At 36.7% G+C, this 17333-nt stretch overlaps 1 protein-coding gene across 3 annotated transcripts in view; it reads right to left on the reverse strand.

The window, feature by feature from the left end:
- Positions 1–5915: 5915 nt before the first annotated feature.
- Positions 5916–17333, reverse strand: part of MACC1 (MET transcriptional regulator MACC1) — a 79561-nt gene continuing 68143 nt past the window's right edge. For all 3 annotated transcript variants that reach the window (XM_017871545.1, XM_017871546.1, XM_017871547.1), the window contains exon 5: positions 5916–7064. In XM_017871545.1, the coding sequence (XP_017727034.1) occupies positions 6852–7064 (213 nt within the window). In that variant the 3' untranslated portion in view covers positions 5916–6851. The remainder of the gene's footprint in view (positions 7065–17333) is intronic.

A 17333-nucleotide genomic window follows, 5' to 3' on the forward strand; every position in this document is an offset into this window, starting at 1 on the left:
GATGGAATTGGGCCTGTCCCCCATGGGGCTTGGAGGACCCAGCCACTGACAGGTATCCCCTGAAACTGACCTGAAATTAGAATCCAAGGATTCCTCTGTCTGATCCTTTGGTCATTGTTACGGCTATGTCTGTCATGAAACCACTCATTTTAAAAAGCAGAGGCCCAGTCAAATGAGCACTGCACCCCCATGAGGGAAGCGTGACAGGGCTAGTGGTGAGGATCAGAGCAGTTCTAAGGTGACTTGTTGGGGTAAGCATCAGGACTTTCCGGTGCATGGAGTAGCCAACCCCCCTCTTTGCTGATTCCTGTCCGGTGTCACAGTTAAGTCAGTGAGGATGATGAAGTAGACACAATCTTCAGGACACCATTAGATAGGCTTTCCCAATAGGCCAAAAAATGCTGCCCATACCCAGAGCTGGTTGTTGTGCTGAGGCCAGTCAGAGGATGCTTCCCATGAGGTTTGCTACAACTAAGCAACCTTTATGTGACCCTCACTCTCTGACCACCTGGCAAGAGAAATTCAGTGCAGCAGGGGGACACAGAACTGCCCAAGCCACCCCACTGCCATTCCCTCTCTGAGCACAAGCTGGGCAAATCACTGTCCCTTGGACTCCCAGGAGACCAGTGTCCTAGTCCTGCTTTTTTTCTCTAAGTGGCAGGATCAGAAAACCTGTGAGCCTTAGTTTGTATTTTCACTTTATGAATGAGGAAACTGAAATGGCCTTAATGGAACAAGTTATTTCTTTTTTCTTTTCTTTCTTTTCTTTTCTTTTTTTTTTTTTTTGAGATAGAGTCTCGCTCTGTCACCCAGGCTAGAGTGCAGTGGCACAATCTCGGCTCACTGCCAGCTCCGCCTCCTAGGTTCACACCATTCTCCTGCCTCAGCCTCCCAAGTAGCTGGGACTACAGGCACCTGCCACCATGCCCGGCTCATTTTTTTGTATTTTTAGTAGAGATGAGGTTTCACCATGTTAGCCAGGATGATCTCGATCTCCTGACCTCGTGTGCCACCATGCCCGGCAAGTTATTTCTTACAAAGCTGCTGAAGATAAGATTATAAAATTATAAAGCATTTTCACACGCAAATGAAACAAGGTTGACAAATTCACTTCACAGGTCACATGCCTATACATCTTTATTATATTTGGGTCTGAAACTTCTCACATGTTTGGAAGGTTTTATGTGTACTCATTGGGAAAATGGGTGTGATTCAGCATAAAACCTCATATTATTGTCCTGCCTCATGGAGCTGTTGTATAGTTCCCAGATCCATCCCGTGCATTTGCTCCATCTGAGGCACAGAGGCAGGCACGCCACAGATTTTGCACGTGGTGACCTTGCCACTGTGCTACGATACAGTCTGCATCTTATAGCAGTGCCTTTGTCTCAGGGCCTCTCCTGACAGTCTTGAGCCTTTTAGGCAGAAAGGTGCTTCAAATGGCTATGATAAGGAATACTAAATATTGTGTTTCTACTTTATTTGTATTGTATTGGCTGTTCATGTATGTAGGAGTTAAAACAGGCTAAATTGGAGAAATAAACTCATTCTGCCCAAAAAAAAAAAAAAATTAGGTGAAATCTCATTTATCTTAAAGCAAATTAGAGGACTTATCAAAAATCTTTCCGTTTCTATAGAGATGAAGGAAATTTTAATACAGTGGTTCTCAAACTGGAGTGCCTGGACCAGAAACATCTGCATCACCTGGGAACTGATTAGAAATGCAAGTGATCAGGCCAGACCCTCTGAATGAGAAATTCTGGTGGTCGAGCCCAGCAGTCTGTTTCACCAAGCTCCCCCAGATCATTTTGCTGCTGCTGCAGTTGAAGAACCACTGCCATAATGATTGCCTTGTCTAAGGCCTTGAAAATGAGACTGGAGCATGTTTGGCAGTGTGCTTTGAGAAGCTCTTGGTGAAACTAATGCTGACCTCATAACTCAGTACTCAAGCACCATACTCTAGCTTGTTTTAAATAGCTGGAAGTCACCTATTATTCAAAAACAGTGCATATTACATAATCAATTTCAAAAAGATTATGTAAAGAATAAATGAGGATATTTGTCAAGTGCTTAGTGTGCTTATGTATGTGTGCTAAATGTGCTATGCCTCACACATAGAGGACATTATTTTAATGTGGATAATTGGTATTCAAATTATTACTCTTAATTCATGTTCTCTTTTCTCAAAGCAAAACACAATACATTCTACTCATTGAACATTTATAGACATTTAAACCCAAGGGGAACACTAGAGATCATTTGGTTCAAGCTCCTTGTTTTACTGGTGAGAAAACTGAAGACCAGAGAGGCCACGTGACAGGTCCACAGTCTCATAGGGAATAATGGACAAAGATTAGAAACCACAGCTCTCAACTCCTGGACTAGTGTCTTGTAGAGGAAGCCTTTCATGCTGTACTCACTATAACAACAATAACATTTACTATGAAATTTTCTCCTTTGGCCTTACTAATTATTAGCCAGTGCCAACCTCTCCATCTCTACTTCCTCTCACATAAACTGATGCTACTACTCAAAATTACAAAACTATTTATTGGGCTTAAAACTTTCTAGATGTACATAAATAGAAAATCAATGTAAAATATACATGCAAAAGATACACATTTCTACAACATTCAGTGAAATCTTGATGCTGAACATCAGATACGTATCAGATGCTACATGTGTACAAATTCAAGTTTCCTGTGTATATGCGGTCACTTTATTTTGTGTTGTGGACAAGTAAATATATATGCAAGAAATGAACCTTCGACATGCCATTTTATTCTGAAAAAAAAAAAAATGTCTTTGGATTATCCCACCAATCATATTGATGTTCTTTAGAACTTCACTCTCACTAAACCATACAGCAACATGTGGGAGAAAAGTTCATACAGAAGGAGGAGGAGGGATTTACCTATGTATAAGAAGAAGAATGATCTATTTTAATGTAAAAAGCCTCCAGTGACATCGTTGTTCATTATTCTCTTTTTCTTTTATATTACCTCAAATATTCCTTAGATATAAACAATTACAGAAAACGTAATTTGCAGTAGCACAATATAAAAATTCAAGTCCTCTAACTTCCAGTTACAGCATTATACAAATTTGAATGTATGTATTTTCTCTATTGTATGTTCACGTCACACATTCAAGGCTGATTAGTAGCAGCAATGTTTCTCAGCCCAATGCCATCCATTGATTTAGCATTCTATTCCTTCCAGCAACCTAGTCATCCCCAAACTGAAAACTTTATATAGTATATTCTACATTACAGGCCATGAAAATGTGCTGTATCCATTTATTAGTATGAACAGTTAATGATACACTATTGAATGCTCCTCCTTAATGGTTTCATATAAAGGCTTTAACACAAAGGAAGTAGAGGATCTGTGGCTTACACAGAAAAATTATTATGTTTCAAGCTGGGCACTGAATTAAAATCTTATCCTAAGTCATGCATCATTAGACAAAAAGCCTGAGGACCTGAAAGAACCACGTAAGCATTTTCTACCTTCAAAATGCTTAAAGAAGTTTTAGATTAATGGAATTTGATGCTTTTAATGATGTCAAAGATTGGATATAAGTGCTGTATTATTTCATTGACTTACTGCCAAATATTAGAGGCAATTCATGATTACTCATTTAATCTTTTCTGATTATGAAAATCTATTATAGCAAGAAAAAATATAAAGTTCAGAAAAGTATAAACTATTTATTAAAAATTAGTATATATTTATACAAATAGACTATTTGGACACGGGCTTAAAATTCCTCTGGAAGGCTAGGAGCGGTGGCTCATGCCTATAATCCTAGCACTCTGGGAGGCCGAGGCTGGTGGATGACCTGAGGTCAAGAGTTCCAGACCAGTTGGCCAAAATGGTGAAACCCTGTCTCCACCAAAAATACAAAAATTACCCAGACATGGTGGTGCATGCCTGTAATCCCAGCTACTTGGGAGGCTGAGGCAGGAGGATTGCTTGAACCCAGGAGGTGGAGGTTGCAGTGAGTCAAGATCGAAACACTGCACTCCAGCCTGGGCAACAGAGCCAGACTCTGGCTCAAAAAAAAAAAAAAAAAAAAAAAAAAAAAAAATTTCCCCTGGAAGGATTTGTTACAAGATTATGAAATATCTATGTGTGTATTAATATTTAAACCATTGTTTCATCCTTAAATTACAGAAATCTTGTTTTTCATTTTTTAAAACTCTTATTATTCTCAATCACAATCATAATACATGATGCAAGGTAAACCTGAAATTATTTATTTGATCTTACAACACTAATCAGCTAACAAGATCTGTTTTCTCAGATCTTGGAGCCCGGAAAAACCCAGTTATTAATCCCCACTATTATCCCTTTCAAAATTCTCTGGTTATCTGACGTGTTAACAAGATTCCAAAGAATGGTTCTAAATAAGCAAAATCATCCACTAAAAAGATGTGTCTAAAGTAAAAAATCGTCGTTTCTTCTTACCCTTCTCGTCATAATGTATTTTAATTAAAATAAATTCTGTCCTTGAAGTGTGTGTACATAATTCTTTGGTCAGGCTGTGTTCCCTTATCATCAAATATAAATATTGAAAGCCCTAAAGATTATTCCTTTGTTTGTTTGTTTTTTGTTTTGTTCTATGTTTTTTTTTTTTTTGAGACGTAGTCTCACTCTGTCGCCCAGGCTGGAGTGCAGTGGTGCGATCTAGGCTCACTGCAAGCTCCACCTCCCGGGTTTACGCCATTCTCCTGCCTCAGCCTCCCGAGTACCTGGACTACAGGCACCTGCCACCACGCCCGGCTAATTTTTATGTGTTTTTAGTAGAGACTGAGTTTCACCGTGTTAGCCAGGATGGTCTCGATCTCCTAACTTCGTGATCTGCCTGCCTCAGCCTCCCAAAATGCTGGGATTACAGGCGTAAGCCACCGCGCCCTGCCAAGATTATTCTTAAATCCCAATTTGAATTACCATTGCCAGCATACCAAATATCCCAGGGTGGGCATATTAAAAGCTCTAAAAAGATTCTGTTTTTATTTTTTAGTCAAATGGACAGCTTTTATTCAGTTTCCCAAAACAAAATCCTTATTTGGCTTACCCACATTTCTTTGAGGCTGTGTGTTTTCTTTCTAAATTCTAGCAGCTTTAATGGCCCTAATGTGGCGTCTTCTTGCTCCATCCTCATCTCATCCTTGAATCTTTTATACTTTCACTTCTTCACCCCTGCTTCCTGCACCTATTCAGCTCCCACCCATCTAAGAGCTTCAGTGCTTTATGGGATCACCGCTTACACCCCACCACACCAGGACAATGCCTACTCTTCCTTCAGGTTCATTATTTCTTTCCAAGAGGAAACTTCCCTGACCCACCCCCACTTCCAGTTTCATATGATGGCATATCTATGTTTATGTGTCATAGCAACACAGCCTCTCCCCACTGCAACTGTTATTACGCATGCCATTTTATATTTAACTGTGTCATTTTTCCAAATTATCTATCACTTAGCACTACTAAAGTCAGAGTTCATGCTGGGTTTTTCCCCATTATTAGCCTCAAGCATCTATATGCCTGCCAAAAAATAGACACATATACTCTGCCTATTGACTGAATGACAATAAATGAATGACTGTCCAAATACACACATAAACACTGGCAGGCAACCAGAGATTGAACAGATGAGTAAGCACAGAACATCTCTTTGTGAACTTTGCCAGCCACTAGCATTTATACTGACCCAGGGTCCTATATAATTTTTGTCCTATATAATCAGTTAGGCTGTGCTTTATAAAACACTGTGGTACACACACACACACACACACACACACACACACACACACTTGTTTGCATGAGCATGCCAACATAAAGATATCAGTATTTTTGGTGGTTAAGACCTCTCTACTCAACAGTATAATCAAGTTTCTGGTGGTGGTTGTTTTTAATAACTCATATTATTAAAAATCCCCAAGAGCTAAAGAACTATTTTACATTATAATCCTGCAGAAAAAGTCCCAAGTTAGGTAGGATTTAGAGAGGCCCCAAGATGCTGAAGGAAGCTGATGAAAATACTAGGTCCATGCACGCAGACAACAGATTTCTGATAAGTCGTATTTTCCTTCTGGCAGTCTTTCAAGAGATAATGAAAAAGAGTAGCAAGTCTCACTTAAAATGAAACGGCGTCTGTTTCCCTGTAAGTCTTAACATGCATTTGGTTTTACTATTCTGTTATGCAGTATGATTTTTTAAAAGAAATAGAAATAGGTTTTCAAGCAGAAAACCTACTTTGTACTGGCTGTGTAGCCTCAGACGTTCTCTCCATTCCTTAGTTTCTTCACATGAAAAATGGGGGTGATGCTGGCGAACCCCACTGATGAACTGAAGAGGTCAGGTGTGGAAAGCAGTCAGCCGTGACTGGCCACAGGGTGTGTGCTTGCTTCCCCCCTTTCTAGCTGCCTCCTGGGAACACTGCTTTGTTCATGTTGATAGCCTCTAGTTTACCCAGATATCTGTGTGATGTAATTATTCAAACAGCTTTAACTTAGTAAATTTAAAATAACACTGAAAGAGAGAGAGGGCACTTTTCTTTTTTCTTTCCTTTCTAAGAACAAAACAGCCTAATACTTGTGTTCGAAACATACACAAAAATACATATTTGAGGATAAAACCCATCTTGCCTATCAGTTAGGCTGTGCTTTCATCAGAAAACAAAATTGGTTTTGAACATGAAGGAAATTAATATAATGCTTTTCTGAGATTCTTTCTTTCTTACACACACACACACACACACACACACACACACACACACACACACACCATTACCTCATTTTCCCCTTACTATTTTCCCTCCCATCAAAAACACACCCTTTATTTCTATACTTCCTCAGAAGTGGAGAATGCAGTTACTCTCAAAATCTCCAAAGAATTTACTAGTACTAAAGCTCCAGTTAATTCTCTCCAGTGTTTGGTCACAGGGTTTTTCATTCTGTCCAAAGCTGATTGAAGGTCTTGTAACACATCTCTGTAGTTATTTCCATAGTGAGCACTCCAGGTATACAGAAAATCATAGGCAGGCTTCCACATCATCTATAAAGAAAAAAAAAAAAAAAATAGATCGTGCATAGTGTGGAAGTAGAAGGATGAGAATAGTTTTAAAAAAAAGATGTAAAAAGCCTCTTAAGATTTAAAAGAAAACAGAATGCCAAACTATCAGCTTCCTGCTATATCCTTGTATTTTTAAAACTAGAGATTTTAAAAATAATAACTACAAGTGGGGCCTTTTTTCCATTGATCCATCATCTATACATTGCTGTTGCCTTAATGTGAATATAAAATTCCTTGCACAATTTTTTGATGATAACAAATGTTATTGAGATAGCCTTTTTAATATTTGAGAGACTTTTAAGATTAATTATTATTATTATACCTATCTGTGGTGAGTTTTATGACACCAAATAATATATAAGGGAGAAATAGTATATTTAACGTTTTAAATCATTTTCTCCAGCAAGTCTATAAACAAGCAAAATCTAGCTTCTTGATCAAGTCACAATGAAAGCAAAATACAGTTCTCTAATTTAAAACATTTATTTCATGATATGTTTTATAATCCAAAGAAAAACCAATATTCAATGCTGCTTCTTTTTGCTCTTCCTAAGCACCTACCCATACCAATGATGTCATTGTTTCCATAGAAATAAATGTACTTCAAAGAGAAACTTCACATACAAGCATGTATGTAATGGTAACCAAGGCAACCAGGCTAGAGAGAGAATAGAGACAAAGGCAGACCAAATAAGACAAATTGTAAAATACACACACACACACATCACACACACAACAGCTTAAAATGAATTTTCTCTAGGGAAACAACAAAATGAACCCTACGCTTACAATTGGAATATTTGAAATATAAGCTTAGTTATTTGCTTATTTTGGGGGGTTCACTGAACTAATTTGGTTGTGATTCTATCACTTTCGAAATATAGGAACACAGACTCTGAGCTAAATATTACGCAGAACTATCCTTTTAAAGTAGAACCTCTATCACAGTTTAGTGATATCACATGAACTAAAGCCTTGGCATCTAATTTTCACCATCCTCCAATGTCCTCATACGGTCTAATTTTAAAAATTAAAGTTAAAAGAATTAAAGACCTAAATAGGGAGTTCCATTATGTATTTGATTCAACCCACATAAAAGGCTCTAAGGACAATTTGATGTTATTTGTCCAAATTGACATTCCTGGGAAGCCATGACAACCCATTCCCTCATCTCTCTTGGCAAAGCTTAATTTTGCAAGGTAGAGAATAAAAGACAATTATGAAAGTTATACCACGTCGGTATATGATGCAGCAACAAAAATCACCTCAGATTTTTGTATGTAAGTTTTACCCTCACCAACCAGATTAATAATTTATCTTCTATGTCTGATAGAATGTGAATGAGGTATCTGCTCATCTACATTTCTGAAGATTTACATTGAAATCAAACTTCTCAAAGTACAATTGCCACTAGTTTCTCAACAGTGGACTATCAGTTGAGACATAATGGAACCTTTTTGTCAGACTCAATCTTGTTTGTCACTGCTCAGTTGCAAAGAATCACTAAACAAATAGATTATTCTGTAGTGGGTATATTCTGTCTGTAAAATCTCTGAGACATGGATACTACTTTCCATTCACTTAAAAGTCCCTGATGCTCAACCAACTGGTTCAAATGGTCACGTATTTTTTAAAATAATGGTGTTTATAGCTAAAGGCTTCTAAGACTGTTCTAAGTCCGTTAGTGATTGAGTCTGACAAATGATGTATCTGGAGATATTTTATGATAAACAGCAACTTAAAACATTTCTGTAAAAAGGGGATGGCATAGTAGATAGCATAAAGCATCACAGAAAACAGATGTCTCAAGAATTATAAATGGCTAATTTTATTTTGGGTTGTCCACTACACTACAGATTCAAATACTTTTACAGTCAGAAGCAGCCAAAATGGCCCCACCTACTTTCATGAGTAGAAAAGCTCTGTATCTATGGCCTATCTTGCTGCAGGACTGTGAATTGCTATGTATAGAAAAGCCCTTAGGCACACTCAATCAAAAAGCAGCTCCTCCATGCTGCTGAGGGCAGGAAATGCCAGAGGTGATGCAAAAAATAGAAACTACAGATTCAGGAAAGGTCCAATGACATATCTACTCTCATGCATTTATGCAGAGCACCAATTTGCACTGACAACAGAGTAGTGTCGACAGCTTTTGCAAATCAGAGAAATTTGGGTACATTACTGAGTCCCAGGCCCTAATTAAGAATTTTGAAGGTGTAAAAACTTCCCAAGAGTCCCCTGAATTTGTCTGAAATGCAAGGCGGAATATTGCCCTAAACCGATTTGAGATTCCCTGGAGTGTAAACCATAATCTGGCTAGAAATGGGTAAAAGAACATTGGGGTGAAAGCAACAGGGCATTGATAAACTTTATGATTTACACTAAAATATGAGCATATTCTGCATTCCAGTTTTTCTCCTCATTGTAACAAATTAAACCTGAATATTCCTTTGGTGTAAAATTTCATCTTCTATATACAAAAATCATTGGTAGCTCTCAACAAAGATGATAGAGAAACGCTTTGATAGCATAAATACAATGAAAATATTCAACATTATCATTGTTCATTAACTATTTCGCTTATTAAATCAAGGATTATTGACTACCTTCCACTACAATAAATTTTGTTATAGTAAGAAATAAAATTATGAATATTGCATGACTCTTGCTTTTAGAAGCTTATAGCATAGGAAGGAGATAGATACTTGCACAAACACTGGCACAATGGATATAATAGGATGTGATAATAACAGAAAGACTCAAAAATTACTTGCATATTTTAAATCAGTGTGAGAAAAAAAAAAGATTGTTCCATTCACTGAGAGGCATGATGCCATAATGGAAAGAAAGATAGGTTTGGGTGTCAGAGTCCTGTGTTTACATCTGAGTTCCGTTGCCTATTTGATAGGTCAATTTGATAAACTAATCAAGTTATCTCAGGTTGGAATTTTTTTAATCTATAAAATATGGATAATCATTCCCAAATTTTGTGTTCAAAATACCTCAGCAAGTACCTGGCATATAGTTTGCATTTATACTTTTTAATAGGATAGGGAAGAAAGTACTTATTTTTTTTGGTAAGGGCAAGCTAAGGAGTTATTTTCAGTCCTACTGAGCATCAAGCAAAAGGGAGGGTATCTGATAAAAAATTATGATTGGAACGGGGAGATGACCTTGAGAGGACAGACAAGGGTTTGGCACCACTTGTGCTACAGGGACAGTAAAACACGAGAGTAGAAGAAAATGCCAAGGAAAAGAATAAAGGGATACAAAATTTAATTCTCAACTAAGTCAATGATTAGTGGCTACAAGCGAGAAATAGAAGCAATAAAAGGATGGGGAGAAGCTGGAGTCAAAGGGAAAGAAAGTGAATCACATGTTTCATCTTGCAAAAGCCAAGCAGTATAATAACATCCGAAAAAAGACATGCATTGGCTTGCTGGAGCCAGCTCACACAAGCTCCCTGGATATCCTCCCAACTCCATGTTCAGTGACACCACAATGGTAGGTTAAAACGATGTCCGATCGGAATATTTACACTAAGAAAATTAACAAAAGCTATAAGTTTAGAGTTTTTCCCTTTGCAGGGCTGGATGTTAAACATACGCCAGTGTAACACTCATGTCTTCCCTTTTCTGTTATCTCCACTGCTACCTGTAACATCAACAATGTGGGAATATGAAGAAAAACTTGGCAAATCCAGGATTTTGGAAATTAGCAAGCAGCAGTAGAAAATAGAGGTATTTTTAAAAGAAAAAGTTTAAGTAATATTCTATGATGGCAAGGGGATTTGGGGTTTGAATCTTAGCTTTGCCATATGGAGAATTTAAGGTTAATGAGTCTTAAATAGGTAGCATATATGAAGCACCCAAGAAGAAAGGTTAACTTCCTTTGGCAGAAACATAAATACAAAAAGATGTTAAAATCATTATGGAGTTAGGGCACAAAATTAGAGGGGCAAGTATCATGAGAAATTGAGAAGGAATGGGAACAAAAGCATATGTCAAGAGTTATGTACTTAATACACTGATAGAAAATATTAAATTTGGGGAACTATGTTTTCCCTTAATAAGTAAATCTCTAGGCCGGGGGTGGTGGCTCACGCAAGTAATCCCAGCACTTTGGGAGGCCAACATGGGTGGATCATGAGGTCAGGAGTTTGAGACCAGCCTAGCCATTATGGTGAGCCCTGTATCTATTAAAAATACAAAAATTAGTGAGGCATGGTGGTGCGTGCCTGTAGTCCCAGCTGCTCGGGAGGCTGAGGCAGGAGAATCGCTTGAACCCAGGAGGCAGAGGTTGCAATGAGTAGAGATCACGCCACTGCCCTCCAGCCTGGGTCTCAAAAAAAAAAAAAAAAAAAAAAAAAATCTCTATTTGCCTTAACAAAACCTGATTAATAGTCCAGATAGTCCAGGTCTCATCAATACAATAAATAGGCTAATCAGTTGTTTGATTGTCCTTTGTGGAATAGATGGAATAGATATATGAACATTTGGGCATAAGTTCTAACCATTTGGCAGTACAGTTCTAAAGATACTTTTATTTTTTCTGGGCATTTTTTATTAACTCATTCTCATTCTAGTCTTCTTAAAAATTAAATACATATCATCCAAGACAGAGACATAAGAGGTAATTTATGTACATTAATTAACAATAGACTCTATGAAATTAAGCCCTAAAATACCTACCCAGTTAGGTCACAAAAAATTCTAGATTTTGTAACAAGTTGCAAAGAAAATGAAGTCATCTTTTCTGGAAATATTTGAAGGAATAAAATGGGTAGAATAAATAATTTTCTTTCTGGACTGACTAACATTTAATCCTCCGAAGGCTAGAAAGGAGTTGCAGACCGCCAAGATCTCTTCCAGATTTATGTCGTCCTGTATCTATTCTGTGTTTTAAAAATAGTTCTTCCTCTCTTGCTCAATGTTATGATTCAGAAAAGATATGCAGAAACTCTGCACTTGTGTTTCGAAAAATCAAAAGGAAAGCATGCTCCTGAGGGTTTGTTTTTTAGTCGTTAAATTATTCTTAACCACAAAAATACTCTCAGGCTTCTCATTTCTATCACAAATATTTAATACATAGACAGCATTCTTACGCCTCTATTCTTAGATTTTTTTTTATTATTATTATACTTTAAGTTCTAGGGTACATGTGCACAACGTGCAGGTATACCTGTGCCATGTTGGTGTGCTGCACCCATCAACTCATCAGCACCCTATTCTTAGATTTTTAATGGTAACTTCATGATATTGCAGTTTTATTCTTAAATAGGAAGCGTGAGGCTGATAAAGGCACATAGTTGTTAACTTTTCATCTATGTGCTTTTCTCCTTATTAAAAAAAAAAGGGCAGCAGCCTGAGTAAGTATTTAACATAGGAAGTTCGCAGTTTTCCAAAGTTCCAGCTTTTGTGTGGAAGAAGTGTGTCTTAGGTTATCTTGTCAGTGTTAGAGGACAAAGTAAAAAGTAATGGAGCAATAAAAAGTAATAAGTGGGGATGCCGAAAGAAATTAAATAGGAATAAAGGCAAAAAAAATATAGTTTTCCAAATTTAGAGTGCTCATTTCCAGAAGCCAGTAAGACTCATTAGATAATGCACTAGAAAATGAAATGCAACGTGAGTAAAAGAAATTCAGATTTGAGCATAGCATTCTGTGTCTTTTTTTACCTTATAAAATATGAATAGCAAAAAGAATGCAATTGGTTTTAACTACTTTTGGATAATTACATTTTGTCGCATTAAAGGATTAGTAATCCACCTACTTTTCTCAGAAACTTATAGGAACAATATTTCATTTTCATTACCATTAGCTGAAGAAGTACTAAAGGCAAGGTTGCCTTCTTAACGATTATTACATATGCTCTACCCTCAGTACATCATTTACAATATTCAGGTAAGCTTTAACATTACCTATAATTAGTAAGTACATACATATTGTTGAAGATAAGATTACTGTTGTCTTCAGAAGAGAAGGGAGGCTAACATATCTGGGGGCCCCTATGTCCTCACCAAGGAGATGCTGCTTGGTTAAAACTTGACACAATATTCTGTTGAAAAAGTATAATTGGGGACAACCAGCTAAATTTGGGTGAGAATAACCACTTGGAACTTCAGGGGTTAAGCATGAGCCAGAGGAAGACAGAGGACCTATTCCTTGCTAGTGCATCTGCTTAAATAGTCAAACATTGTAGGAAAACCTGCTGGTTAAGCCATTCTTACCAACTCCTAGTTGGGAGGATTCCTCATTCCCTCCTCATCATCACTGCCACCCATGCCCCTGCCAAAAACATATATTCATAGAGACAACTGACATCAGTGTTTAGAGAAACTGGGCTTCTCCAATTTAATTTTTCGATGTAAACATTAAAACAAATGAAAAAATATAGTGTCAAGAGCTCTGGATTTAGAGGCAAACATCTTGGTTTAAATCTAGACTCTTAATTTAGTAGCTCCAGGATCTTAGGTAAGCTATCAACTTTCTTTACACCCTTGCTTTCCTCTTCTGGCAAATGAGAAAAAAAAAAAGGTGTACCCAATGCTATAAAAGAATTGCTAAGTATACAAAGGAATGGATGTAAATGTTTTCGGCACACACTAAGTGCTCAATTAATGCTAATTATAGTTGAGTTTAAAGTTAAGTAACAAAATCACAGTCAACTATCCAGGAAAAGAACCCAGGTAACCTTGCTATAAATCTAGGGCCATTTTATTAAAGTACTGCCACAACTTTATTTCATTATTAAGCAGTTCTAACAAATTCTGATTTTGGTCTTACATATAGCTGGATTTTGGTTGTCTGAAATTCCTTATTATTTATGTTCCCTAGTACTAAAACTTGAAAAGAAAACCTAAAATCAAAATTAGTGTCTTTAAATCCATTTTATATTTTCTTAATAATGTTTAACTTAATATGCTTGCTATTTCTATTTGATTTTCAGTGTATAATATAGAATTAAGTCAAAAATCATAGGAATATAATGTGTTACCCCAGAAATTCCACTGTGCTTTGTTTGCTTTCTTACTTCATTCCTCCCAAAATGGAGTATCTTTTTGAAATTAAAGGTTGTAACAAGTACAGAATTGTACAGAGTAGACGATGGTAATCTAATAACATCACTGTGCCAAATCTGTAGTTCAAACAATGAATATTTGAGATATCATTCTACACATTTTACAACTGGTATGTGAATTTCCATATAATACTTTTCCCTTCTCTAAGGAATTATAAATATATTTCTCATTTCAAAAGAACAGCAAACAAAAGAATTAAGTACCAAGACTAGAACTGAACCAGGCCCCGATCAGAACTTGATAATTCAACATCCCTGTAAGCAGAATCCAGAAGTTGCCGAGTAAGCCAGAAAACCATATAGCCCAAGGATATTTCTCTTAACTTTTGCGAGAGATAATTTCCAAGGAAAATTAAATGTTGTTAAGCCCATAAGAAATAAGTTGATCAGCCAAGCCTTTATCTCATTTTTTTCCCATGCATTGCTATTCTGCCAGTTTCTCAGATGAGAAACCTTGAAATAATTGCTAACTTTTTCCTTACATTCTTCCTATAGGCACTCTCAGTCATATTACTAAAAAAAAGTGTATTTTATTCTATTTTCCAAAAATTACTCAATGTTATATAGTTGTCAAATTCACCTTTTCCTCTTCCTCTTCGTTAAAATAATAAATAATATGTATTTAGTGACTACAATATGCAAAACAATGTCCCAAATATTACACATTTGTTATCTCATTTGATCTTCTAAATATCCAATGAGTAAGATAGTATTATTTTCCTTACTTCACAGACACACAAAATAGATTCCCAGGAAAGTAAAGTAATTTGCCCAAGGCTTGAGGTGTAATAGATAGTAGAGGTGAAACAGAAGTCCAGCCAAGAATCTTAACCTCTATGCTCTGGTAGTCATTGAAGACTCCCCTCCATTGATACCAACATATGTACCTGACCACATCACCCAGTAATTATTAAGATGAAATCTCCCCTCCCGGCCACATCACTGATATTTAGAAGCACTGAAGTCTGCTTCTATTCCTCTCCAATTACTCAAAGGCCACCCATCCTTCAAAGCTAGGATGTGTCTTCTAATTGCTCCTCACCACTTTGATATTTTTTAAATAAGTTAAATTTGAAAGGGCTTACCATTAGTATAATACAGCAGTTAGGACTTTATATAAGACAAAGTGAATTCAGATCTAAATACTTGCACTTAATAGCCATGTAACTGGATAAATTACACAAATACATTCACCCTCAGTTTGCATATATGTAAAGAGCAGATGGCTATAATGTTTTCCTTACAAAGTATATTGAAATAATAGAGATATTGTGAAGAAAATGCTCATAATGACTAGCTGACAATGAACACTTGGTAAATTACAACTATTACCATTGTCATCTAATCATATACTTTAAAGAAATATTATAACAATTCAAATATTAACAGTTTATCCCAATTCCCAGGCCAAAATAAAACCTGGTTTTTAAGGAAAAATAATCATATTTTGTGTTTTTTATGGCTCCAAAACCAATGTTCAGAACTGATAGACCCAGAATAAGCGTTAAGTATATGGATGAATTAAATACTGAAGGCTAGGACACAGATATAAGATACGAAACAAGTGGAAAGAATTCCATGTGGAATCTTTTATTCACTTATAGAAAATGAATAATACTGCTTGAAAATCAACAACTTTCCCATCTTTAATCTAGACTTGGAATAAAGTACTTTGAACTCTCTAGCAGCCAGTCAGAAAACGAGGAACAGGTTGTGAATAGAAGATACAAAGGAAAATTAGATCTGCATTGATTAAATGGTGACTACAAAAAGACGTAAAATACATCTTCCTAATTATGAATCTCTACAGGTGAGTAGTTTCTGAGATTAAAAAATTACCATTAGGAACATTGACTTCGCTGATTTCCAATGAGAGAGTAGCCCATTATGGCAGGTCGGATAAGCAACCATTCTCGACAGGACTATTGGTGCCTGTGGTTGAGACAGAGCCCAGTGGGCAAAGGTAATTTAAGAAAGGAAGTGAGGCCAGAGCGGTGGTTCACACCTGTAATGCCAGCCCTTTGGGAGGCCAAGGTGAGTGGATCACCTGAGGTCAGGAGTTCGAGACTAGCCTGACCAACCTGGTGAAACACCCATCTCTACTAAAAACACAAAAATCATACAGGTATGGTGGCATGCACCTGTAATCCCAGCTACTCAGGAGGCTAAGGCAGGAGAATTTCTTGAACCTGGGAGGCGGAGATTACAGAGAGCCAAGATTGTGCCACTGCACTCCAGTCTGGGCAACAGAACCAGACTCCATCTCAAAGAAAAAAAAAAAAAAAGAAAGGAAGTGAAACTTTAATGTCCTTAGTGAATATGTGTCCTTATTAAACGAGATAAAAATAGCATAATCTATATTGTTACACAAGGGGGCCAATGAGGGAGTTGAAGAACAATTGTTGTCATTTGTGGTAACCATCCCTAGAAGGCTCAGTGAAGAGCACCCAGTTTTGGCCAGTGAATTTCTTATCTCTGAATCCCCAGCACGTCCCCTTGTAAAATTCAACATTTAAAAGTGAGCTATTTTCTAATATTCTATTGATTCCTTTTTTAAAAAATTAAAGCTCTAAATATATTCCGAAAACTCCAATAAATTTTCACTAACTTTCACAGAAGAACCTTAGCAATGGTGACATCGTTGTATAGCATAAGTGCATTTTTTCCTGAAAGAAATGCTCTGAAAAACACACTTTGTTTATTATCAGATTCCAAGCTTTACAGTTTTGCTTTTAGGTAGTATTATCATGTCATTAGAAAAACTGAGTAACATTTCTTAAAATTTAACTTGAGGAGGTGGTTAATTTAAAAAGTGACATTCTCAAAAGTTTCCAAAGAGAGGCTTTTCCTTCACCTTAGAAAAAATTAAGAAATGGTTAAGGTATTCAGAAAATCTGACAAAATCGGTATTGATGGAACGTACCTCAAAATAATAAGAGCTATCTATGACAAACCCACAGCCAATATCATACTGAATGGGCAAAAACTGGAAAAATTCCCTTTGAAAACTGGCATAAGACAGGGATGCCCTCTCTCACCACTCCTATTCAACATAGTGTTGGAAGTTCTGGCTAGGGCAATCAGGCAAGAGAAAGAAATCAAGGGTATCCAGTTAGGAAAAGAAGAAGTCAAATTGTCCCTGTTTGCAGATGACATGATTGTATATTTAGAAA

Source organism: Rhinopithecus bieti, unplaced genomic scaffold (genome assembly GCF_001698545.2).
Source record: "Rhinopithecus bieti isolate Rb0 unplaced genomic scaffold, ASM169854v2 scaffold_5882, whole genome shotgun sequence".
NCBI lineage: Eukaryota > Metazoa > Chordata > Mammalia > Primates > Cercopithecidae > Rhinopithecus > Rhinopithecus bieti.